This window comes from Elaeis guineensis, chromosome 10 (assembly GCF_000442705.2).
Source record: "Elaeis guineensis isolate ETL-2024a chromosome 10, EG11, whole genome shotgun sequence".
NCBI classification, from domain to species: domain Eukaryota; kingdom Viridiplantae; phylum Streptophyta; class Magnoliopsida; order Arecales; family Arecaceae; genus Elaeis; species Elaeis guineensis.
Window position 1 is genome coordinate 2,487,174 of NC_026002.2, and position 27,826 is coordinate 2,514,999.

Consider the following 27,826-nt stretch of genomic DNA (forward strand, 5'->3'; position numbering starts at 1 on the left):
CTGGACTGTCTTACACTGCTAGATATCCAAGTATTTAAAAATGAGAACTTTGAAGATAGTGCATATATAGTCCGCATTCAAAGTCTTTTAAATTCCCCAAGTGCAAGGCAGAATCGTGTCTCTTCAGCTCCTAAAACTTATATCTGAATTAAGGGTATGCATTTAGCAATAACCAACCCATCAAGGGGCAGATTCCAACAAATTACTGAATTTTCTTTCTAATTGTTAGTCATCAGAAATGCGGTATTGTCAATGACAGGTGTACTTTAGAAGGACCTACACTGAAATGAGTGACGAAATAAGAGTGATGAATGAGTTCTAGCCTTAACTGGTGGGAATAAAATGTGAGAAATATATTAGCTTACATTGCATCCGATGTTGATAGAGGCCCAACCAAGGAAAAACTAACATATCCATGCTTTATTTGCATGCCAACTGTAAGTTCTGGAGACAGAATGAAGAAGCATTAATACTTTATTGTGGCATAACTTATACCAGTGACCATCACTTCAACACAGGACAATTTGATGTAGCCTACTTTTCCCTCTTAAAATGCTATCAAAACATCCGAAATACTGCTGCTTCATGGGATAAATCAAAGTTCGTCTATTCTTCATATTTCTTTTGGTTTTTATTGAATATATGAAGATTTGATCACTTAATTGGACATGTTAATAATGCAGTGCAATCTTTCTACATCAAATCAGTGAGTTCTTTAATTTGCTATAGTATTCTTAAAAGAATATTAATGGCATTCCACTTTTTGTTTTTAATTGAGACAAAACCATGAAATTCAGAAAGATTACGAAATAAGAACCAAATCCAAGAAAGTCCTGTAGCAAATCCACAATGGTAAGTGAATGTATCATGTGAGAAATAGCAGTCAGTGCATAGCTATTATGCCATTTGAAATGTGATTGATTATGCATGATGCTTGGATGTAGAACGTGTACAAAGAGTGCATACCAATTAATATATTATTGGTAAAACAAAGATACCTGCAGTTACAGAAACCAACTGTCTCCACTTGCTATGATGCTCACTGAAATACTTAATCAACCTTTGAAGAATGCCTTTGAGCTTAGATTCTTTATCCGCCTCAGCTTGAGAAAGCTCTGACAAGAACTCCTTTATTTTTGGTGTCCAGTATCTGAAATACCCCTATAAGCGCCAAATTCAAAAAAAAAATAATCATGTTAGTCCCTTTCATAAGGAAAATTAGCCCTATTAAGTGGCATCCTCTAATAACAATTAATACAACCAACAGGAGTAGCAAATTTAATGGATGATTATATAGAACAGATTATGAAACATTCTGACCATTTTAATGAATCTATAATTAGAAAAAGAATATATATTGATTCTTGCGCAAGTTCAGTCATCAACTCATGAGAGGACTATCCTAGGAAAAGCCATTCCACAATATGCATGTTTTTCCCAACAAGAACATCATGAAAACCAGTCACAGAAAGGAGATTTGTTGCCAAGTGATGGAATCCAGCCAAACAGCCTATATGCATGCAAAGTGCGATCACGACATCCAAAGCATTCTTCCAGTGTTATATCCATAGAGGACTTAAAAGATTTGGATGGATCCAAACTCAACAAGAAAAAAAGAAAAAGGCTCGGTCCAAGCGCATCTGAGACTCATTCAACAGGAGAGTTCTGGACTAAATAAGAATTTATTACTACTACGGATCATATTTAATGCATATAGAACAGTGAACAATAACAAGGACATAATTAAGTATGACTATAAGTTAAAACCCTTCATTGTGCTTTAAAACGCTAGTTAATGTTTAGTAAGTAACAGGCCATGACTAGGGAAAGTTTAAAGTTTCAGTTCATATACTTGTTTAGTTGCAATGGAGCTTTGCATCAAGCATGCAGTCTCTTTAAGAAAATCCTATAGTCACTTGCTCTTGAAGTGTTTAGGTTTTATATCATTAAATTAAATAATAGTTGTGATACAAGAAAGATCAATTGTGTGTTTGGATAGTCATTCATAGTTGATGAAGTTGATGATAAAAGGAGAAGAACTTGCGAGTGCCAGACAGAAGAGACAGAACACTATCTATTCCTTTTAATTATAATGGGGACTGTTGATAATAAGTTAATAACAATGCATGTCAAATAAACTTCATAAAAAAAAAGACTAGGAGATGGAACTGCTATAGTAAAGAAAGCAGAGTGAAAAAAAAAATGATGGCAGTTTCCATATTTCATCTTATATTGATTAATACTCCAACATCATCATACCAAATTCTTATCTACTTCCGTAACTTAGATCCTACTTTCTGCAGCAATTACCATACATCCTTCCAGCAAAACCAGGAAACCAAGAAGGCCTGTTGCTGTTTCTCCCAAAGGGTCTGTTTGGATGCACCTAAAAACCTTGGCTTTCATGGGAACTACAAATCATGTAGTTAAAATTTTTAATTGCTGTTGGAATCCTTTTTGGTGTGAAACAAGCATTCCAAGGGAAATTTTTTAAAAATCTATTCAAACTTTCCAAGAATTTTATCTTTTACCCATGCTTCTTGTGCACGAAGGCTTACACCTCACCCTATTACAGAAGTACAGTCTATCTACCTTCTCTTTTCTTCACCAATACAGCCTCCACCCTCCAACACAATTATTTACTATCTCCATGTCAGGTCATAATGGATCCAACCAAAAGTCGATGGAACCGAAACCAAAACCGAGACTGGCTGACCGACGGTATGAGTCGGTACGAATCCGTACCGGACTAGACCAGCACGAACCGACATAGAAAAAAAAGAAAGGAACCGGAAGGAGGAAAAGAGAGAAACAAGGCAGGGGGAGGGAGAGGATGGCCGGAGGAGATGCCAGCGATGGCCACAAGCAGGCTGTCGGCTTGCTCGGAGGTGGCCAAGGCCTCTGCTTCCTCCATCAAATCACGGGTGAGTCAAACCGGTGCAGAACTGGGTTGGTTCAGCCCTATTTTTCAAAACCACCCCTGAACCATCCATATCAAGACATACTATGCCGTACCATATCGAACCAAAGCATACCAACCTGTACTGAGATAAATATTAGAAAAAAAATGGATTAGCTCTGTTTGCTGAACCAAACCAAACCGCCCGATTCACCCCGTACCAAGCCAGACTGGCCACCGACCAATATGGGTCCCAATACCAATTCTGCAGATCTTGGGTGAAACATAATAAGAGAGGAAGAGTGATAGGCAAAATATCAAGAGATTATGATTTGATGTTTTTGTTAGGTCAGCAATACAATAAAAAAAGAAAAAGGTCAAATCAATTAGAAAACTGTTATTTTCAATATAGAATAAGATCATTTTGCATACAGAGGAAAGAATACAAAAATAAAAGCATGTAAGTATGTACTAACACATGTATTATATAGATGGAGCAATTGAATAACTGATGTTGCACACATAACCAATAATAATACGAACAACGACAACAACAAATTAGTAATAGTAACAACGGCGGCGGCGGCGGTAGATATTAGCTATTATAGAGAATCTTAGTTGTTAAATATGGAACCGAGAGATTTTTTCCCCAAAAAAAAAAAAAAAAACTTATGGTTTACAAAATATAAACACAATCTGCTATAGAATACTTGCAAGATAATAGTGAAGTATATTTCATATGAAATAGCCAGACAACAGATCTCTAATCTCACAGCCCTCATCTAGATATGCATCTGAATACCATGCCTAAAGTATTGGGGAGAAGTCAATCAATAATGATACAGAAAATCTATTATTTAAAAACCATAAAATCATATTATGGATAACATAGTACCAGTCGGTCAGATGTAATACATTAAGATTTTAATTTACATACCTTCTTTGATGATTGTAACTCATAGTCCCTAGGAACAGCACCCCTCAAGCTCTCAGGTACCTCAAGTAGATACAAGTCTTTCCCAACAGTGACATAGTTTATCTGCAAGGATTGTTAAATTCAATACAAGCGAACAAAGGTCGACCATTGATTGTGTAAACAAAGTAATATTAACCATATTATACCGATGCATCTCCTAGCAACTTGCGTTGCTCCTTCAGGTACCTTGTCAGAGCAGATTCAATCTCTTTCACTGTTTTACATGCAAGATCATATTCAACATCACCTCCTTCATGAGGTATAATGCGCCCACTGCGATCAGCTTCTGACCAATCAAAGGCATCCTTGAAATGACTAACAAGTGAACACATGTCTGGAAGCCCTTTGCCTACAAACAATAATTTAACGGTATGGATGGCCTTGACAAGTCTATACTGGAATATCAAATAATAAAATAAATGCTCCGTGTGCTGCATGTGAGGATAATAATTCACACCTCGTGTTAATAAATAATGGAGCAGACTAGATTCTGTAGTGCTTAGTATAGTACTAAGGGAAGAACATGCTTGGACCATTAACTGGCAACCACGGAGAGCAGCAATAAAATCTCGGAGTTGCTTCTTTGCTGCATCCTCGTAAAGAACCACTCTGTTGGAATTTCTTCCATTAGCCCCACTGCAGTTCATCCAAAATATATCATGCCGCCATCTTTCATCATCAAAACCAAAACTCAAAATCATTTTAAAGTTTAAACAATTATTTGCAAGTAAAGCTTAACTCTAGTTACAGCTTACTGAACTATCAATTCATGCATTCTGTCGTAGGAAGAAATTTGGATAAGAAAAAAATGTATAACCTAAAACTTGGTACCAACAACCTTGAATGAGTGGTTTAGAAGGATCCAAATACTGGATTTTTATTTACATACGTTTGAAGATGTATAAACTATAAACTATAAATCATGATCAACTGCTTGGGTTTTTAAGTATATGTGCCCTATCATAGCAAATAACTTTATGGCCCATTGTTGTGCCTGTTTGATGCATATAGGAAACCTCCAAGACATGTGATATTTACTCTAGGTATTCTTTATAGAATAGATTATTATTAATGGATCAACCTCAATTAAGAATGTTCATAAATCACTTTGCTTTGGTAGGATTGAGCCTCAAACCTTTCAGAAGCAGTCAACCCCTCTATAAACCACACACATGCACGCATGCACACATGCAAACATGCACATGCACAAACCAACAAGCACAAGCAGCAACACCACCAACCGACCCACAGGCACACCACTCTCACATGCATGCACAAGCACACGAAAACACGCATGCATGCGCACAAACTGACCCAAAATCTTAAAAATTGGATTTGAGCCATGTCCTTCATAAGTGAAAAACAATGATGGGTTATCTTAATTGGGGATATATTGTTAACTGTCATCTACAACAATTCCAAAAACTTACAAACAAAATATTAGGTGGTTGGGAGAGTACATAACTATGCATCACTATACAAAACGAGTGGTACAGATAGATAAGCATGCCATAATGCACGCTTGGAAATATTGAGAAGAAGAAAATGCTTTGCACATGTTAAACAACATAAGAAAAATTTCAATGGATTTGACTGCCTCTACATCAAATGTCAATAAGAACACTACCAATAAAACTGTACTTTGCAACCACCTATCCATCATAAGGTATACAAAACACATTTGACTTCAAAGCATTTCAAATGTCATAAATCATTTTTAGCACAATTTCTGATTAGTTGGCTTGCAATTGGTTTTACACTGATTAGCTTTGGGCTAAAATCCTATCACTAGATTTGCAGTAAACTTTATGTATATAGTACAAAAGCCAAAAAGGAATTTTGATTGATCAATACTTGTATCAGTAAGAACTAATAAGTATATATCAGTGACAAGTTAACTGACCAAAATAGCATTTGCCCTTCTCTAAATTTTGGGGAAAAGCCAAAGGTTTAATTGGTCATCTCAGTATATTTGTAAAAACCCTAATAATATTTGCTAGCATCGATATGCTAATCCATTTTTTACTACATGTACCATCTATAGACATTCATATTTACATCCATACATCCACATGTGGACAGGAAAAATAAATTTAACATCTTAATACATGTTGACAAGTCTTCTTGAAATGTAACTTCATTTATAGACTCATGTTAAAATTTGTATTCAAAATAAACAAGAGAATATTTAAAATAAACAACACAAAAGTATTCTTTACCATTTTCATGTCACTACTATTGTATAATTGTCTTATTTTCCAATTGCCAGCAAAATGAACTGACTTTTAAATATGACATCAAAGGATTACCCACAGAACAGAGAGTGGAATGAGTAAGCTCATGGTCAACCATGATAGAAGATCACGAAGAGACTAACTGGGACAACCTTACATCAGCAGCGAAGCATGCATAATTTCCTGGAGGTTGTCTATATCATGCAATAGTACTTATGCCTAACTGTCCATGTTTGTAATGATGATATATACTACAAGAATATGCATATCCATAGTTAGAGTAAAAACATCTAAGTGATCCACTGATCAATCACTAAGATTGATCCCTGAATGGCAATGACGGTTAAAAACATGCTTCAATAGATTGGTGCATTACTCATGATTCATCCACAAAATTTTTGCTTGCATACCATCATTCATGGTATGACATTATACTAAATGGAGCAGAAAAAAGTCTACTGGGAAAAACAAAAGCTTTCTCTTTAGCAGATTTTTCAATAGAAAATTTACAGACTGTAGAGTAGCTACACATACCTAAGCAAAATCATAGTACTACACATAGAAATTTGTGTAATCTTTGCACTTTGTTTGACCAAAAAATTATGGCTCTTAAATTTCCTCAAAATTAACATGTAATTATCCAGATAACCTTTACTTGAACAAGAAGGAATGTCTCTGGCAGCTTCTTCTGCACTAATATATCAATGTAGCACAAAACTTGTTTGTGATGGCTCCAGATAATATTACAAGCAAGGATAGAGGTACCAGCCATGCACGTCTCTGCTGGCAATACATGATGTACTAGCATGAAACCAGCAACCAGAACAACCAGATACTTGTTCCAGGTCAAACTGATTGGTACACAGCAGTATTAACAACAAATGCCAATAGGTGCAGAACCACTTTACCTGTCAATATGTTGATAAGAATGTATCAAGATTTAAGTGGCATAAACCCTTCTCTTTCCCATCTTGGTATGCAGGAGGGGATTTAGCTGTGGAGAGCCTGACCCAAGGTACACCATACCGTACCAAACCAGCAGTACAGGGCATACCATAGCATACTAGTTCAATACCGGTACATGGAACGAGGGGCATACCAAGTTGGTACGCCAAATCAGCCCCTGTACTAGGTGTACCAAATAGTGACAGGATGGCACCAGTATAGGGCCGTTACTGAGCCAGCGTATCTTCACCTAGACTAAGTTTGAGTTGCACAGATCAAGCAAAGGATGGCAAGAAGCAAGCAAAGCCAACAATACATATTTACTGCAATTGCCCCTTCCACCCATTTTTTGGTAATTTCTTTTAATCAGACAATACCATGAGTAGTACCACAACAGGTCACTCCAACAGTGTCAGAACTATTTCTGTGAGAAACACAACATGAACCTGGTAATCTACAAGGATGTCTATGACCTTGTCAGACAATCAAATGTGACAATGAAGTCAGGATAATCAGGAATTGGTGTACATAACAATAAGTTAAAGTTTAACTAAAATGTTTTTCATAGTGTTTGATGATAAATTTCACCAATATTTGACTTTTGTTGCATTTATATACATGTTTTGTACTGACTAAGGCCAGATGACTGCAAGAAAATAACATTTAAACACATCAAACATGGCAGATCTAACTAGAAAAAGGTTTAAACAATTAAAATTTAAAAAAGTTCATAAAACCCGATGCCGAGCCATAGTTAGTCATGCCACAGGCCATTCCAGCCTGTCAGTGTCATCAAGGCATGTGCTGCAATACATGCTTCGTCAATCAATGAACAGCATAAATATTGGCACCAGCTTGGAAGTTTATATTTGACTTCTCTTGAAGCATGCGGAATTCAATGATACAAAGAATATGGAATATACCAAGCAAGTTCATTCAAGAATTGAAAAGAAATACTAAAGATAACAAAGTCAGAAACCGACAAAAGTTTGCATGATTCATCACTGCCGATGATGTAATTAAAGGCACCCCAGAGTTCATGCTTGCACAAAAAGTGAGTACAATTTCTGTTACACTTTCCCTATTGCTAATAATTGCACTATTTTTCCAAGTCCAAATAGGAACCGTTTAAAACCAAGGATGAAAATAGTATGTTTCAATGGTAGAAGCCTAATTTTCATAATGGAGCCACCCAAAAACTACCAACAACCCATCATACAAGAGTGATACCATGATACTTAGGGCAACTTGGAAAATCCACAGAATTGGATGGAAACCAAAATGCAACTTGAAACAACTTGAAAGAATTAATTTGGATGATTTCTAAGGACATAAAAAGAGAGAAGATGAATTTTCCAGAAAAAGGATATGGTGGAAGATGAAAATTTGACTGGTAGTTTGCAAACAATTTATGTTTCATGGAAATAAAGATCATTGATCATGTTATGTCTATTACAATGATGTGCTCCCAATGCATGATGAGTAGCTAATCTGAACTCTGTAAAACATCCCAAATGAAAAACATCACCAACAAAACAAATATTTCCTTAATAGAAAATGATGGAAAGCACAGAACAAGGATATAAGTAAATACGACAACTGCCTCATTTATCAAAGATATTGTCAGAGGAAGTATGATAATTTTCATATAGCCAGAGATTCAATGTTACCAGCTAGCAAAGAGGCGTGCAAGCAAACGTTCCATGTCTGGAAGCCTTGATAATTCTTTTCGAAATTCAAGCGCAGATGAAAGACCAATGCCCTGATATCCAAACTTAATGTTAATGACAGAAACTTTGAACACCTAGAAAATAATTATCATAACTGAAACAGCACAAAATAATGTGAATTTGAAGTTAAAGATATGGTTTATAGTGCAGATTTGGATCAGAGCGTCTTAACCAGATTGGACAAAGGTCCAAATCAGACCAAACCTTCATGCAACTCATTATGAAGCACGAATTGATATTAATGTATGCTGATCCTCACTTTCACCTTCTATGAACCTTACTTAAGTGAGACATCAGTAGTAAGGGTCATCTCAAAGATCTTTCAGGCCATCAGTTCAGTTCTACTGTATCATATAAGAACTTTATGGATCTGAATAACACACGACAAAGAATTTTTCCCTTCAACTTCATGTGTCCCTTCTTTTATCATGACATTACATGAGAACTAGGCAATGACCAGAAGCTACTGCTTTGCATCTACATTTTTCTTTTTACTTTTTTTATTGTTGGAAAAACTAGAACATTGTTTTAAAAAATGATTAAAATCTGATAATGATGAGATATATCACTTAATATAACCATAGCATACTAAATATTTATATTAGTCCTCTGAAACTTTTTTAAAATATAGCATATAAAAATAAATATTAATAACAAGAAATGAAAATTGAATTCACAAGTGAGCATTTTCTTCACAGGATAAAAAAGAATAAATATCAACAATCAGTATCCCTCCATCACTCTGTCATTTATTCTTAAGAGTTAATGTTTAATATTCTTATCTACTATATGTATAAGTGTTGAGAAGAAATCAGTGTTTAATGTTCCTACTTCCTAAGGCAAGTCTACACATAAAACTGCAAACAGAAAACCTCAAATTGCAAATTCCTCAGGTGAAGAGCAGGATAGGAGTAAGATGTATTTTATTTTATTAGGGAGTGTACTTTGTCACCTAGTAGGATTATCATTTACTGGAGTAGTTGAAGTAGGTGCTATGGTTCAAGCAGAGTTGGATTACCATTTACTATTTCACTCATACAAGCCTACCAGCTAGTAACACGAGGTCATGATTTTTGATGAAATAAAAATCCTACAGTTGTTTGGTTTACAAGAATCAGTAAGAATTGGAATGGGAATCAAAACAGAATGAGAATGGCAGGCAGGGAACAGGATTCATGATTTCTATTCCATTGTTTAGATGCAATGAAGGAATGAACAAAAAAGATATACCAATTCAATTCTATTATTTAATTTAGATAGCTATACATAAGAAAGTTATCAATTTTACATTATTTTATTTATTTTTATTTTTAATGAATATTGTTTTTTTAGTATTTCTCTTTAATTCTTATGATTTATTATTTCCTTATCCTATTTATTTTTATTTTATGCTTTTAATCTTCTTATTTTATTTGCATTAAGTATTTTATTTTTAAGTTTAACTTTTATATATTCATATTTTATGATGCTTTTTATTCCTTTTTTATATTTTGTATGTTTTTAATTAACATATTTCCTTATATTTTAATTTTCTATTTCTTGGTAGTTTAATGAGGTGTGCTATTGCTCTTTATTTTCCTAAATTTTTTCAATTTGAATATATTATTTTAATTGTCTTTCTAATATTTATTACAATATTTTTATTTTATATTCAATACTATATAATCATGTATCTGTATATTTTTATAAATTCTTTTGTGTAGCATGCATTGCACAATTCTCATTTGTTAGTGATGCATAGTAAGCATTCAAGTAACATTTAATATAATATAACAATACACGTTACTTGATATTGTTATTATTTTAATATAATAGTACTTTTTTACTCAAGATTAACTTCATTATTGACATTTATTGTATATCATAATTATCAATGGTAACTCATAACAAATATATTATTTGTTGCTATTTTGTACCATAGATATTACCAATCAATTCATTTTCCAAAATATTATTCATTCCCATCCTCATGGGAATGGCTATTCCTCTCATTTGTGAGTGGAATCACCATTCTTTCAATTTAAGGAATGATGATTCAAAGAATACATGATTCCTGCGTTCATTACCATACCTACCACTGGAATGGAATCAAGATGGAATTCCCATTCTGTTCCAGCGCTCATTCCAGAGGACCAAATACGGCGCCAGTGTTCATTTTCAGAGGGAGTAAGCAAAGCTAAAGGCAGTTTGGTTAATATAAATGTGGGATGAGCTGCATGCAGTATCATAGTTATATTACATTATTCATTTCTATTTGAATTTTTTTGATGACATAAGTTTTTCCTTTATTGCAGTCAGTGCCCACGAGGGTATTGCTTCAAGCTGGGTTGTCTCTCTCAGAATGCAGCTTTGTTAATCCTATGTAATATATGTTTGTTTTAACAAACAGGACATTTAATTGTATGACTCTTCATTATATTATGCCTATAGTAGTGGATCTCTGTATTTATTTTAAATATTTTACGTTTTTACTTATCCAAAATAACATCCAAACAAATTGATTAGGTTCTTGCTAGTTCAAATGAACATAATTTTTGAGCATTTCATATCACATTCCTGAGCTTCTTCTTCATCCTCTCTCTTGACCCTGCCTTTGCATTGCTCATCAGCCCTTTGCAGACAATGAGAAAAACATTACTTACCAATGAAGCCCTTGGATGACTTTATGGCCTTGGGCCTAGATGCTTCACCAGCTGCAGGACTTGGCTTCACAAACAAAGATCTGGAGAAATCCTCACAGTCCAAACAGGTTGGCATGCTCTTGGTGTTTTAGTTATCGCAGGTAAAGATTTTATAACAGTTTTATTCTACTTTAGGTAGGTTTGGCAAGTCTTCACAATCGTTAGTATCTAAGATGTATTAAAACCCTTTACGCATAGACTTGGCATTTGTAACTTCTACATTCTTCACACTTTTGTTTCTATCTTGCATTAAAGAAGCTGTTAAAAAAATGGCCTTGCAAACTTCTTTACAATAAGAATCGAGCCCTTCGTGAGCTTGTAATCCAAGATTTATAAAGGATTCAAAAGGGCCTACACATATGATACCCCACCATTGTGTTACTAACTTCAGTTTACACAACAAAAATTGGAGGATTTCATCTTTCTTCAGTGGTATGGTTCCTCATTTGAAGTTGTCACTGATTCAACCTAGGTGCATCACCACCTATCCACCTGATCTTTTTTACATTCTTATTATTTTCTTCAATTTATCTTTTCCCACTTTTCTTGCAACCATTCCCAATGTGCATTTGAGAAAAAAATAGACATGAAGATACATTATTAAATCACATAATGGAAAATTGATAATAAAATTTTAAAAATATTTAATGAACAAAATGCATATAAAAAGAAAATAATAAAAAAATAGAAAAGAAAAAGTAAGAGAAAAGATCAAAAGGAAAAAAATTGAACTATGTAATGACGACCAAGCAGTTTCACCAAATATTTCTGTATTTGATGACAACTAACCAGTTTCATCAAATATTTCTATATTTGCTTTGCTCAGAAAAGGTAAACTGATATCAAGCATTTTGAATTTCATGATGGGCTTTTATGACATTATATGGCATTACATTCTATATTTGTCCATAAAATGGCTAAATCACAGGAAAATCTGAACTCGGTCATCATTACAATGGTTAAAACAACTTTGTCCACGTAACATCCACAATCTGTTACTCTAAGACATGGTGCAAGTGGACAGATAGATCTAGATCTAGATCTAAACAAAACCCAAGCAACCTCGACTAGATCACTAATGGAAAAAGTGTTATTCAAAATTTACTAACATTTCCAACATATCAAATTGGCGCTTATATAAAGTTTGGTTGACAGAAGTTAATGGCCCATCAGAAAAAACTTTGATAGATGCAATCAATCAAACCTTTTGGTTAAAAAGGAGGGCAGGAGGGAATGGAGAACAACCTGTTGGATAGAGGGGAAAGGGGAGCCCAACTTCCTCAAAGTTGAAGAGGAAAGAGAGGATTTAAGTCAAGATTCTTTTTCTCAGATTTTGTGCCCAAAAAGATTTACTAAGATTCATTTAGGGTGCGTTTGGTTGCACTTTTGATTTTTAATTTTTAAAAAATATTTTTATTTTTTTTGATTTTTGCTATTGAGTAAAAGCAAAAAAATAAAAAGTATGTTTGTAACTCCATTGCTATAAAGCAAAAGTAATATTTAAGGATGGCAAGTGAAGAGCTCGACGAGGAGAAGGATTCAGAAAGAGATGGAGAAAGAGTGGAAAGATGAAAAGCTCGACGAGGGAGAAGGATTGAGCTCTTTACTTTTTCGTTTGATGTTTTAGATGTGCAAAAGCAAAAAAAGTAAAAAAGCAAAATTTGGAAAGCAAAAAATTTTTGCTTTGTATATAAAGCAATTATTTTGATTTTTTTTATTTTTGCTTTTTAAAAATCAAAAAGCAAAAAAAGTATTTTTTGATGGCTAACCAAATGCACCCTTAGTTTAAATTTTGAATATTTAATAATAGTTCTTTCAAAACAAAGGATAGGAGGGACATGTGGGATTAGGATATGAAAGATTACTAGAGAGAGTGCAGGCTGCAGGGTAATGATCAGAGGGAAGGAACAACTAGGAGATGAAACTTCACAACGTACTTGAGTTGTGAGAGCATGAAACTTTGATAGTTTGATTTAAAGGGATTATTGGAATTTGAATAAAGTTACATCATTGTGGGCTTCCTGCAAGGACCTACAAAGGCATGTCTTTAGTCCCATATGGGATGTACATTGAGGGGAACTTGGGTATTTAAGAAAGGCCAAGGACCCTAATTACAATCTTCTAGCTAGCCTTCTTGGACAACGTCTTAGGTTATTACAATTGGTATCAGAGGTGACCCATAACTTAGCCCATATGCTGCCAAGGGATATTAGGTATGGGCTTTTTGGGACTACTCATAAGCTATCATGTGTTTATGATTGGACCCTTCATCTGGCAAGGATGCCAAGGTTGAATCAGGGAGAATATGTGAAAATCTGCATGGGTGGGTCATTTGTTCCCTGTAGGGTGCACATTTGGGAGTTCTTGAATATTTAAGCATGCCAAGAACAGCAATTAATAGTTTCTGGCTAGCCCTTCTCGGGAAAGGTCATAAGTCACTGCAAATGGTATCAAAACCAACCCAACCCATGGCCCATATGTGGCTAGGAACACTGTAGCACAACTTTTCTAGGGCTAATCAGGAGATAGTTGTGGTGTTTCTGCTTCTAATTGGACCTTTCCCTAGCAAAGACACTAGGGCTTGAAAGGGGGGATGCTGAAGACCCATGCAGGCATGTGTTTAATCCTACATCAAGTGCATGTTAAGAGATCTTGGGTATTTAAGCAGGGCTAAGGACCCCAAATTACAACATTCCAACTAGCCTTGTTTGTTGAGGTCCAACATCATTATACCTCCACATTCCACGGTTCCACCATTTCTTATAAGCAAAATTAGGAAGACACAAAGTACAAGTGTAGCAAAGAGTGATAGAAGATGTATCATCATTTCTTGTCTCTGGATGGAGTGCATAACACTTTCGGCCTTCAGGGGAAAATTGACAAAGAATCGTGCAAAGAACATTCCCAAATTCAAGCTTATATTTAATATGGAACTAGAAAAGCATTTAAAATTTGGTCTATATTTAGAACAAAATAAGTCAACCATTGCATAGGTTTTGAAGATAATCCATCAATAATACAAGTAGGAACAAGGTTCGCCAACCGATCGGAACCATATCGTATCGTGTGTACCATACCCATACCATTACCAAACTGATATGCAGTCTCGTACCATAGCGACACTCAATACACCTCACCATCTCACACCATTCCATGTACCGACACTGTAATAGCATGGTACTGGTATTGGGTCCGATACCAAGACGCCAAACCTTGAGTAGGAACCATACCCACCAACACTAACCGACATAAGATAATTCAAACTTGACTAATCCACCCTAAGTTGTCAGAGATGTGGGAGACTTAGGTCTCAAATAAGGGGTAACAGATCACCATACTCCCAGATGACATCCTCAAAGGTGCACTTTATGATGGCTACACTCTGGTCTAGGCAGTGCTTTCCGTATAGCAGCTCTCTCTAGCAAGTCTTAAATAAAGGGATAACAGATCACCATGTTCCAAGCTGACATCCTCAATGGTGCACTTTCTGATGGCTACACTCTGGTCTAGGCAGTCCTTTCCATGCAGCAGCTCTCTCCAGCAAAATCAAACAGTTCTTTCTATATGATTGCTGCACTCTAATCACTAGGTAGCCCATTCCATGGCCAGTTTACATTAACCTTTTCTTTCCTTTTTTGCAAGTAGCACTTTTGACATGTCACCCCTTTACTAACCCACATTCTGGATATGGGATAAACTCTTCACTAAGCTTTATGACCTTCACCGACAAACCTGAAATGCATAGGTATTAAGTGCTAAGGACTTAGGACTTAACAAGGATTCTCTCAAGACATGCAGATAAGAAAAGTATTAGTAATGTATTATAGGGCAAATAATATGAGCCAGCTCTTGAAACCTTATGCTTGAAAATTGTGCATTGCTAAAATTAAGGTATATGGAGCTAAACAGGGTGAAAGATAGCACAATATCCATGTTGACAACCTAATCACAATCAAATACCAACTTTGGACCTTATTCAAGAAAACAAAAAATTATTTAAGCATGTGATCATTAAGTGGGTTCAATACTACCAAAGAAATTTCTCAAAGCCCCATGCCCCCCTCCATCCCACTTCATTACCCAATTAAATAGGCCAAAAATCAGAATCCCGGCTGTGTGATCTAGAAAATTTGAGCAAGTCTTAAATGACCAAACTTTCTCCAACCAAACACTAAGATTTGTTAATTCAATTTTTGCAAATTTCATATTCTACATTTAGTTTTAGCAAACTTCTTGGAGGCTTGGAGACATCTAAAAAAAGAATGAGCCATCATATTTATGATTCAACCCACATCCATGATAGTAATGTCCATCAAACTGCAAGATACATTCATTAAAAACGAAAATATGATACCAATAAATGATCAATCTACCAAAAGAAATGTCTCTCTCAAAAAAGAACTAGATCACTGGAAGGGTGAAGGTCCAGCCATGGAAAAGTAAAAATCTGGTCCTACTAAAAGTGTATCCTACTAATCAAAATCAATGATCCCAGTTCCACGCACATAAAACAAACATGGGTGCATGCACACATTGACAGATTATATACATGCTCAACAGATAATAGCAACCATGGGCAACTTATTCCAACTAAAACCTATAAATCTATAATGATGTCCAAGTGACATTCTATTTATGCAGATGATGGTTGAAATAAGTAAAATGAAAAGATATGCTCCGATTATCAGAAAAAAGATTCTGCAATTAAACCTAAATTGAAAGCTCAAACTAGAGATGAAGTAATGAAGTCAGCTTACTGTGAATATGACAACTAAAACCTTGTCAAACTTTAGAGTTTAGATAATTTCCATTATATACAAAGTAGCAACAGATTAGGTGAACAGAGAAAAAAGTAGAACATCGAAGTCAACCTAATCGGAGGTGTTCTGCTAAACAGCAGAAGCAAATGGAAACTGTAAATTCCACATGTTTTTGAGCCTGAATTTTGCAGTAGTTGGAGCTCCACCATGTCCAATGACAGACATCCAAACATTATGGGGTATGCACAACTAACTGGAAAATGGGCAACATTATGAACATGCTTGGGGAAAAACTATCCTTTTTTAATATTATCTTCCAAATGTGAATCACTAACGTTATGGGATGCACAAATAAACTGGAAATGTACAACACTATAAAATTGCACAGGGAAAACCATCTTTTTCTAATATTATTTTCCAAATGTGAATTACTAACCTTCATAGCTGCAATGGCATCTTGACGTTCTAAAATGAACCTTGTATTATACAGTGGTCTAGCAAGCCATTGTTTAAGTAATCTTTTGCCAAATGCGGAAACGCAATGATCCAACTGTGCAAAGAGTGTCCTACAAGGAGGAAAATATCACATTAGTATGCTAAGATTGCAAAGTAAAACTCCAAAATCTATTGAAAGTTGTAAGTACCCTGAGGGACCTCCATTTCTGTTATTCTCCAATATCTCCAGGTTCTCGAGCGCTGCTGCATCAAGTATCATATATGAATTCTGAATAGTGCTGAAAAAATCTGAGCATGGAAGTGGCTCAAATTTAGCACAGTTAAGCAATGTTTCATCCAGAAATGCCTGCCTTAAATAAAACAGGCAGCCTCCAAGAGCAGAAAGGGCATATAATCCATCATTGCCTGCACTCACCAGCTCAGCTAACATATCTGGTAAGGCCAATGAATCATTCACCAGATTATCAAAATTAGCAGAAATGCTGTCATTTGCTGATGCTGGTAGTCTCCTTGATAGGCTGTAATATTTTCTGACCTCGCCAATAGTTTTCTCAGCATCCCAAAATTCTGTAAAAGGAACCAAATCATTAATTAAAGGGTTTCTTGTATTGTTCCGCAAGACTCTCTCAGTTTCAGGACTGAGCACTTTAGAAGGCTTTATGATCTCCACAGGCCTTAATTCAGATAATATTGAGCATAAACAGTGACGATCTGAATCATCTTCGAACTGTGACCAAAAAAAAAAAAAAAGTAGTTCGTATGATAAGAGAAGATATGTACTGAAAAAATTTTCAAATAATTCTTGAACTTGAATGGTAATGCATAACAGAGAGAAACAGAAATTCAAGGATCACTAAAGTCACAAACCTGTCCTATCATGAACTTGCTTGTGGAAACATCAACCACACAGAGTCCTATAATTGTCTCTCCTTCCTTTTGGTTCTCAAAACATTGGCGATTTTCAGTAATCGACATTAGGTAAGAAGTATCAGGATTTGTCAATAGCGATTCTCCATCAGTCAGTGTTCCTTTTGTGACATAGCACATATTTCACGTTTCACGACCTTGAAAAATAGAGAAATGTCAGTAATTAACTTATTTAAATGTATCACACATAAACTTATAGCATACAGTTTCTAAAAACAAAAGAACAAATGCGAAAAGGAGCATGTAACATGCTAGAGGAATAACATAAACAGTTCATCAAAAATATACAAAGTTGATCTAATGATATTGGAATTCACACTATCATTTCTTCCAAGTTCTTTTCTTCTGTTTGGAGAGTGTGAAGTCAAGATACAGATTTTGTTAGGCATTACTGCACCTTATCTTTAGACCCCATCTCTTTACGACGAAGTTCAAGCTGCTCAGGTGTCTCTGTCTGTTCCACAACAAGAACTCGGTAACCCTACATTACCAAAGCATTCCAAACAAAGGAATTGTCAAATATAGCACTGCATTCTCAAGACTTCTACAAAACATAAGAAAAGAAAACACATAAAGAGGTAAACTAGATGAGATGCAAAAGCTAACCTTTCTAGCCAATTTCTCCAACTGCATCGAAAAGTTCTTTTCAGGAAAACCACAATGAGGCTGTTCTCCCTGAAAGTACAGGTAATTTGCCAGAAGTTATATGAGAATCAAAAGAGTTTTATCTGAATTAAAAGGGCAGTAGTAACAAAAATAACACTTCAAAGACAGCCAAAATATTTGAAATATGAAAAGGAAATCTTCTTTCCTAGAATTAAGGTATCATAAAAACACAAATTCTAAGCAAGAAAAAATGTATAAAAAGAAAAAAAAATTGCGGCAAGTATGGTCAATCCAGTTCATATATAACTACTGATTTAAACATCAACACAAGGAATAGGAAGCACAGATAGATTACTAAAGTGGCATGCACGACCATAATATAGAACTGTCCTTAACCATATACTTGGATATAAAAGCCCATGCTGGAGCTTCTCCTACATTTTGCAGCTTTTGGAGGATTTATATCCATCATTTGTTACCATCAAGACAACCATGATCCTTATCTCGCCATGGCATCCATCATGCGTTGTACAAAACAAGAAGATTGGGTTAGGGCCAACAAGTAAATTTTTCACTCTTTACATAAGATTCCAAATCAAAAGTGAATGTTGTTTCGTCGAATAGTGTTATAATCATAGTTTGCCAAACCATCCCAAACCGGATAGTTCAAGATGTTCCGAGATATACCAGCCACAAATTGAGACAGTTCGGCCTTTCCAATCAGAACATGAAGAAGAGGAAAAGAGAGGGAAAGAGAGGAAGAGAGAAAGAGGAGAAGTGGGAAAGAGGGGACAACGTCATTGGAAGGCCAGTGGTAGCCCGTCAAGGCCGCTAAGGCCTTCGTGGCTCCATGTCGCCCAATAGGGCGTTTAATCGAAAGAGATAGAGAGAGGAGAGAGTAAGGGTATTGGAGAGAGGTGCAACCAGCGAAGAGGCCGTCGGAGGACATCACATGGCCATTGTGGCCATCGGGCAGCAAGAAAGGTGCGGGCAAAGCCGCGACCGCACAACAAGGCGACCGCCCCTGTTAATCATTTTTTTTTTAAACGATAATGAATAGTAAAGTCGGCAATGGATTTATCAACTTCACTGTAATTAGAATTTTTTTAAAAAAATCCATGAAATAGAGATAATTAGTGAAGCTGACAAACCGATTACCGACTTCACTATGGTCGGAATTTTAAAAAAAAAAATTCATGAAACAAGGGCGATCGCCCTTGTTTCACGTCTGTGGAGCTGCAAGCTGCGATTTCGCCATCCGACGGCCACAGCAGTCAGTTGAAGGCCCTGCGACAGCCTCTCCACCGACTTTCCCTCCGTTCTTTTCTTTCCATCTCCCCTCTCTATCTCTCTTTCTCTCGACTGCAATTTAACAGAGGAAGCAGAGGCCTCAGCAGCACTCCGAGCATGCCCGCAGCTCACATGTGGCCACCGCTGGCATCTCCTCCAGCCACCCTCTCCATCCCTCCCCCTTCTCCCTCTCCCTTCCCTCTCTCTTTTCCTCGTCTCCGATTCCTTTCTTCGTTTTTGTGTTGGTTCGTGCCAGTCCGATCCGATACGGACCCATACCAACTCATACCATCGGCCGGCCGGCACAAATCCTGATATCGATTCCGCAAATCTTAGTCATAATAATTACTTTTTTTAGTTAATGTAAATCAAGGTATTATGAACATTGTTTAATAATATTCACCAAACTAATCAAGTTGAGACTTTACAACCATCCAAGGAGTAAGTGGCAACGGACAATTCGCTACAAAATATAGTTATAAAGATGGTAAGCAAGGTACATAATGGAGGTAACATTTGCAGATTTATCTGTATTTGTAATAAGAACTAAAAAGATTTGTAGGACATCATCAAGAACGAAAACTAGAATATATATAGTGTATTCAATAAGGGATTTTCCAAGCTAAAAAGAAAATCGAAACCCAAGTGTCCAAACAAAAATCAAGCATCATCAAGAAAATCCTGATACAAGTCCAAGAAGATTAGCTAAAGTGATAGGAAGCTTCAAGGGCATGGCAATATTGGTGTTGTAAAATGGTTGAATGGAAAAAAGTGGGGAATTCAAGTTGGTATGCGTGAGGTGCAAAAGAAAAGGCTTAGTGAGTAAAAAAAATCCCAAAAGCAACCATGTCTAGAAGGAGACATGATGATTACAAATGCTTTTCATGGTATTCTCCATCAAAATTGAAGAGCTCAGTGCCCAATACCCCTCCCTAAATATTTGTAAATTCCCATGAAGATCTCTTTGGACAAGAGGATATGCCGCAAGAACCTATATTCTTGCTTATAAAATTAAAGAAGCTCCAAGAATGAGAGAGAAGGGGTGGCAGGGAAGAGCTTCTTCTGAGGAAAATGTTTCATCTCTTGCACATGTCCAAAATTCAAGACCTTCTAAGAAAAAAATTTCTTTCTCCAAAAAACAAATAAAGCTAGCATCATCAAGTATCTTAGAGAAATATCAATGAACCTGATTAGGTTTATACAGTCACACTTGTAACAGCCTAACAAGTCCTTTTAAATAAAAATAAAAAATTAAAATCCTAACACCAAGATTCGCAGACTCGGTACTGGAATCCATGCTGGCCGACCGACGGTACGGATCGATACGGTTCTATACCGGATCGGACCGGCGCGAATCAACATAAAGAAAGCAAACTGGGAGGAAAAGAGAGAGAGAGAGAAATAGAGAGAGGGGGGCAAAGAAAGAAAAGGAGGGAAGAGAACCCGTCAGAGACGTCGTCGGACAGCCTCCAACTAGCCACCGTGGCCGTCGGATGGTGCACCCACGCGTGCAGCACCACAAGTGTGAAACAGGGACATCGCCCCTGTTTCATGGCTATTTTTTTTAAAAAGCCCGAAATACTTGAAGCCGACAATCGATTTGCCGACTTCATTATTTTGATCTTTATTTTAAAAAAAATCAAAAATGAAGCTGACAAACCAATTATCGGCTTCACTATTCATCTTTGTTTTTAAAAAAGATGATGAACAAGGGTTGTTGCCCTTGTTCCGCAGCCGCAACTCCACTCGTGTTGTTTCCACCACCCAATGGCCACGACAACCGCCCGACAAACACCGATGGCCCCTCCGCCAACTGCACATCCTCTAATACGTCGCTCCCCCCTTTGAGCTCTCTCTCTCTCTTTCTCACTCTTGTAAAAGCCCTATCGGGCAATAATCGAGCCACGAAAGCCCTCCGATGGCCGCAGCAGGCCACCGTCGGCCTTCAGCGGCTAGTGCTTTCTCTCCCTCTCCTCCTCTCTCTTTCCCTCTCCCTCCTCCGGCATATCGGTTTCACCGATCGAATCATCCCAATTTTCCGTCGATCCAGCTCAGTACGGGGTGTACCAATCAGTTCAGACTTATACGAAATTCCTTGCCTAACACTGTCTTTCATGTAAAAGCCTATCAAGAGCACAAATTGAAAAAAAAGCCTATAGAGATGGGTTTCTGCATTCTCAAGTAAACTTCTATCCATTAGTTTGAAGTTTGATTTATATGCTTTTTATTAGTTTATTTTAGTTAACCAACAATGATTCTCCGTTCAAAGTTAACTAGATACCTGACCAAGCATGATCTGTCAAACAAATTAAGGATTCATTTGGTTCGCAGGAAGTGGAGGGAGGAAAGGCAATTCTTGCAAAGTAAAGAGGGGCTTCTTTTTTGGTTGGAGTTTTAAAAAGAGAGAATGAAAAAAATATTCTTCCCATTGAAAGTCACTTCCCACATTTCATAAAAAATGAAAACCCATGGAGGAGATAGATTTTGGAACTTCCAATAGGATATAAAATGGTGGTGCTTTTTTCTTTCTCAAAATACCCTTTTAAGATCTATGACTAAAATTTTGCAAAATATCATGGATGGTTAGGATGAAATACTAAATAGTGATAATATAATATTATATTAATATTATCCTAATATTTATATGAATATAATATTAATATTAATATTTTAATATTTATTAAATTTTAATATTTATATTTATATAATATTTTTTTACTAATATTAATATGCTATTATATTAATATTATATTATATTTATTAAGATATTAATAAATTTATTATAATAAAATATTAATATTGTACACTAAATTATATTATATTAATATAATATAGATTAATATGATATTAATACAATAAATTATTATGATATAATATTATATTATAACATATTAATATTATTTTTATATTAATATAAATATCATATTATTATTATACAAAATTTAGGAACAAAATTGTATTGTCTTATATCTATTAAGGATATAATAGGTATTCTACACAATTTTCTCAATAAATGAGTGCTCAACCAAACATAAACCACTCTTCAATAAGTTAATTTCCTATAAGCAACTAAATATACCAAAATCCTATTCCCAAAAATAACTTCCCAAGAAATAACTTCCGAGGAATTTACTTCCTGGAAAGAAAAATTCTTCCCATAAACCAAACAAGTCCTAAGTCTCATCTGTGTAGAAACTGGCATCTAGCTAGAGTAATTATCTGATCACATCATGAAGATTACATGTTTGCTGACAACTGAAAAACAGAAGAAATGCACCTTTTTATCTAAATATCCAAAATAACAAAGCACCAAATCAAGTTGTATTTCAAACCATTATGAAAGCTAATAACCAAAGCAAATTTACTTAAAAATAGAAGTTGTAAACATTCATATAGCAATCAAAAACGAGCATGAATGAGTGAGAATATCTACCTTCATATATTGCAAATCAAGCTCCCTGACTCCAATATGTGCATCCATTTCAAACAACTCATAAAACTTTCCCATCTATTAAAAACATGGAATGGAAATCTTTTAATTCAACTGATGATATTAAGGTGCTTAAGCAAGTGAATGTATTGAACTGAGTCATAGGAGCATGGTTTACCTTGAAAAACAAGACCTTATCCATATGCCTTGACTTGAACTCCCACCATTGCCTCTACAGACCATGCCAACTAATATTGGAAAAAAATACAGCAAAAAAACTTTAACCCTTAGTGTATCGAATATAAGGAATCACCAACCTGTCCTCCTGACAGACTCCTCAAGAATTCTGGGGGCAAGTACAGAGTTTTTGGATCATAATCTGCATCTCCAGGCTGCCTCCCATGAGCATCTTTCCGCCCTCTAGGACAAAAGGAAAAAGAAAGTAGTAGAACCCATTCAGCAAGAAATCTTGAGGCAAGAAATTAAGGTTAGCCTAACATCATTATGCTAAGCCCTTCCATAAATTTATGCTTAATAGACCTTCAAACAGGCATGCTAAGAGGATTGGAGCGATCCTTGGCATGAGATAAATCTCCATGATAATAAGTTATTCAACCATTCTTTCCAGCTAATATCAAATTCTTCTTTTAAGTGCTAAAATATCTCCTCTTCTTTTTGTTATAAGTTTCTGATGGTAAATCCCTCCATGAAGATTCAAAACCAACCCACTTTCCCTGACAGTTGATCTTACCACTTTTAGCATCCAACTATTTCATAAAGGCCAAGGAAACAGATATCCTTTAGGGAAGCATTCAGAAATGAGAAACAGGATACGTTGATCCCTAGAGTTTTAACCAAATGTGCAACAACATTATATGCCTTTCCACAATACTAGGCTTAAAGATGGTTGTCAGCACCAGAATACCCATATAATCACTTCTAAGTTCTAACTATTTATTTAGTTCCTTTTCTACCTGAAGTTCCTTACCCAAAATAGAACCATATTCAGATCAGATTTTGAGAAATTCGGAGTTCCTTGGTTGAATTAAATTCATATGGTCCAATTAACAAACTGCAAAATCAAAAAAAAAAAAAAAGAGGGGTGGGGACAGGTGGGGGGTTTAAGACTCAAGTGGATGAAAATGTTTAATAGTTTTCATCTCATGAAACTAGTTATGGAAGATTTATCCATCCAATACACATCTGCATAGTGATTACAAGTACTTTGACAATAAAGTAGCATTGTAATAAGAGTATTGTTAGATTATCAAACAGGAAAAAGCAAGATTCGCTATTCCAAATTGACTAGGTCATTTTTCACCATCCCTATACATAAGAGGTGTCAACGATCTACCACAAAGAAAATATCTATTTCTCATTTGCACCAATTTACTTTAGTTTCTCTGAAGGGATATCATAAGAAAGGTTATCATAATATCATCCCATAAATAATTGAAAAACTATTCAGTTCTAATCTTCCTCCCACCTACGGGGGCAAGGCCTACAATCCATCTTGATTATAATTCCTATTCTTTGGTCTACTTCAAATTATAACTTGAAATCAAAGTAGTATTTTTAGCTTCATTATGCAGTTTGGAGCTTTCTTGAGAGCACTAATATTTAGAAAGCATGAAAAATATCATTAACTATGTTCCAACAGCAAGTTATCATGGTATAACTTAGTTGTGACGTAAGAAGAACCAGAAAATATAGCACTCTTTTCTTCTTCTTTTTTTTTCTCCTCTTCTTAAGTCTATAGGTTATGACTAGTTAGGTTAAGTCAGTGGTTTAGCCAATTTCTGAGTTTCTCAGGATTTAAGCTATCACAACCAATATAAGGGTAAGGTTAGCGACAATGATTTCAAGAACATTGATAAAATTGCCGATTTACATTATCTCATGTCCCCAATTCATCATTTGTGGTGGACCACACTCTCAAATGTGACCTTCTCCAAACTTAACACTTTGGCAAAGCAGCAGAAACATTGATTCAAGCATTCAGTTTTTCTCATGTCTTTCAGTTATTTCCATTCTTTCCCTAGCTATCAGCCAGAAAAGCTATGGAACTTGCCTACAATATTTGGAGTTTGCTTCTCCTAGGTGCCTCCTTCAAAATGTTTCTTGTACACTCAGTCAACTGCTAACCGAATTTACTCCATACACCAATGATCAAGCATGCCCTTGTAGCTGCAATATCCACAAGACCCATAATTTCTCCCTCTTCTGGTTGCCACAGCATTTGTTTAAACTATAAAATTTGAAAATCTCCATGGTCATCTCCAAAATCTATGGTACAGGAATACTTATTAAAAGAGTAAACTTAGTATATACATAAATAATAAATTGTCTAGAAATCTAATCAGAGAGTTATCCTGTGGATCCCTCCCGCATTTTGCATCTGAAAAACATATTAGCATCAACAACATTGTGGACTCATCATCCCACAAAATTCTACATTTTAGAATGAGTTTACGACACCATCATGAAAAATGAAAATGCCTTGTTTTTTTACAAGTTTGTCCAAAAATATAATATTGAAAAATGTAAAACATATTTCAATTAATAAAAAAACAAACAAACAAAAAAATCTTCCATAACAGATACTCACTCCCCAAGGAACCTAAATCTTTCTGCTTCCCTTTTTCCAAACCGTTCAGCTGCTTCACCAGTTAGAGTGCTATCAAGATTATACAAGACATGCCCTCCTGCATTACAAAACCATACATCATAAACCCATTTCTTATGGTAGACACAAAATCCAGTCCTTGTCAAGAACCGAACTTGATAACTGCTCTATGGTAAGCTGAACTATTAATACTGAAACAAAGAGACAGAACAATAATAAGAATCTGAGGGCCCATTTAATATTGCTTCAGTTTTATATTTTTGTTTTCAAAAAATCCAAGCAGAAAACTGAACCGGACTGAACAAGTATGCATGATGAAACCCTTCTGCTTTTTAAATTGTTTGTAAAAGCTCGAGAGCTTTTTGGCAGCAAAACTTTATTGTTTTCAAAAATATGAAAATAAAGTCAAGGACAAGCAGAAGTTACGTGCAAATACTATCTCCAGCATCAATCTCCACACGGTACTTCAAAGTTGCAGGAAAACAAAAACATAAAAACACAAAAACAATAATAATACCATACAGGCCCTTATTTATCCATGTAAACTAGCAGTAATAGTATCCCTTGAACGTAGATTTCAACAAAAAATACCAACTGAGACATGCATAATCTCTGGTACACCAATTCCCTTGAAAGTCTTTTTCTCCAAAACTAATACTAATTTTCTCACTGCACCACATGCAATATTTCACATCTATAGGTAGTCAGGACCATCTTTCTTACTCTCAGAATTGCTCAAGGACCCAACAGTGCTGCTTCTGATGCTGCTCAAAGAGGCTTTTGATGTACTCTTCTCTCCGTCTCCATCAAATCTAACCTTTTTAGCACAGTCCAACTTTTCAACTTCGATCTTCTTCCTTTTCCTAGACCCTGAAGAACTCCCCGACCGGGACCTTCTCGAGCTTACAACAATCTCCTCCTCTGAGTCATCCTCCACCATGTCCTTTCCCATCCCCTTACCCCACTCCTCATCATCGGTAGAATCCTCTACACTGCTCCCGTCCTCCTCCACATCCCCTGCACTGCACGGCGTCTCCACAGGACTCGACATCCGCCTCAGCCGTCGGAGTTTCCTCGAGGGCTCTTCTTCGACCCACTCGAACTTCTCTTTCCCAAGGTCCAAGCTTTCTTCCTCAGCATCGTCGTATTGGACCAGGTGCTTCCCGGAGGCCTCATCGAAATACTTGACACTGCCCTCGTACCATGCCTTGTCGAGGGGCCAGAAGACCCTGATCCTCCTCCCGACCACCTCCTCGGAGTAGGCCCTCTCCCCAGCGGTCAGCGGGGTTCTAGGTTTGGAAGCGGGAATAGAAGGGATTACTAGAAGGGGCTTATTCTTCTTCCGTAGGGACGGAAAAAGATCCGGACTAGGCTTAGAGCTAGGGCTAGGGCTAGAGCTAGGGTTAGGGTTAGGGCTTGGACTGGGACTGTGTTTTTCTTGGGAACCCTTACCGGGGGAGAAGAAGGAGGTGATCTGGCTCTGTTTCCGGACCAGAGGAGAGCGGCCATTGCTGAGGCGACGGGAAGAAGTCATTAGAAGGGAAAGTTAGGACTAGGCTTAGGGTTTGCGGTGGGGAGACGGAGAGGGGAAGCGTTGCGACGGAAGGAAGGTGGAGAGGTGGCGGGAATTTAAAGGCGGGAGAGTACTTGGCAGCGAGAACGGGGAGATTTGGCGGGAAGAGTGGCGTGACGGATCCACGTCAAGATGCTGGGCTGGCACCATTTTTTTCGAATCGCTGCCATCTTTGCGATGCCCGGCGGGATGGCTGCTGGGAAGTAATCGATTCCTGGTCTCGGGACACGAATTAGCGAATCTATATAATCGAGGAATGGCAATAGAAAATAATCTAAAAGATCGGTTAGTGAGTTATTGATTTGTGCTTTCTAGTAATAAAGTGAAATGTCGAAGTGTTAATCATAGTATTGTTTTGTGTAATTCATTTAGCACGTCTTTGGGTCATTTACTAAAGAAAAAAAAATTATAAGTGGGATTTAACAACCGTTCCTCCCGACCACATTGAGCATTACCACAACAAATAGTCCCTATGGCACGATTTATAGTTTTTAAAATGCCTAATCTACCCCGATGCACAATCCCCGCTAACGTGCAATCCCAATTCCTTCATCCACATCAATTTACGATCTCTTATAGTATCTTTGTTTCGTTATCTCAAGACTTCCTAACGTATCTTTATTTCATTCATATCAAGACTTGCTATTGCACCTATGTTCCTCTCCATCCTGAGATCGTAAATCACACGTGACA

At 36.3% G+C, this 27,826-nt stretch overlaps 1 protein-coding gene across 1 annotated transcript in view; it reads right to left on the reverse strand.

Annotated features, from left to right (window-relative positions):
* The window catches only part of LOC105053216 (DNA mismatch repair protein MSH6), a 31,509-nt gene extending 4,104 nt beyond the window's left edge, over positions 1-27,405 (reverse strand). Inside the window, 16 exon segments of the mRNA XM_010934307.4 lie at positions 999-1,161; positions 3,837-3,938; positions 4,022-4,224; positions 4,333-4,511; positions 8,725-8,816; positions 16,662-16,791; positions 16,870-17,408; positions 17,549-17,721; positions 17,724-17,745; positions 18,006-18,089; positions 18,215-18,283; positions 22,938-23,012; positions 23,113-23,166; positions 23,252-23,354; positions 25,543-25,639; positions 26,284-27,405. Coding sequence (XP_010932609.3) covers positions 999-1,161; positions 3,837-3,938; positions 4,022-4,224; positions 4,333-4,511; positions 8,725-8,816; positions 16,662-16,791; positions 16,870-17,408; positions 17,549-17,721; positions 17,724-17,745; positions 18,006-18,089; positions 18,215-18,283; positions 22,938-23,012; positions 23,113-23,166; positions 23,252-23,354; positions 25,543-25,639; positions 26,284-27,094 — 2,896 coding nt within the window. The 5' untranslated portion in view covers positions 27,095-27,405.
* Between the last annotated feature and the right edge of the window lie 421 nt (positions 27,406-27,826).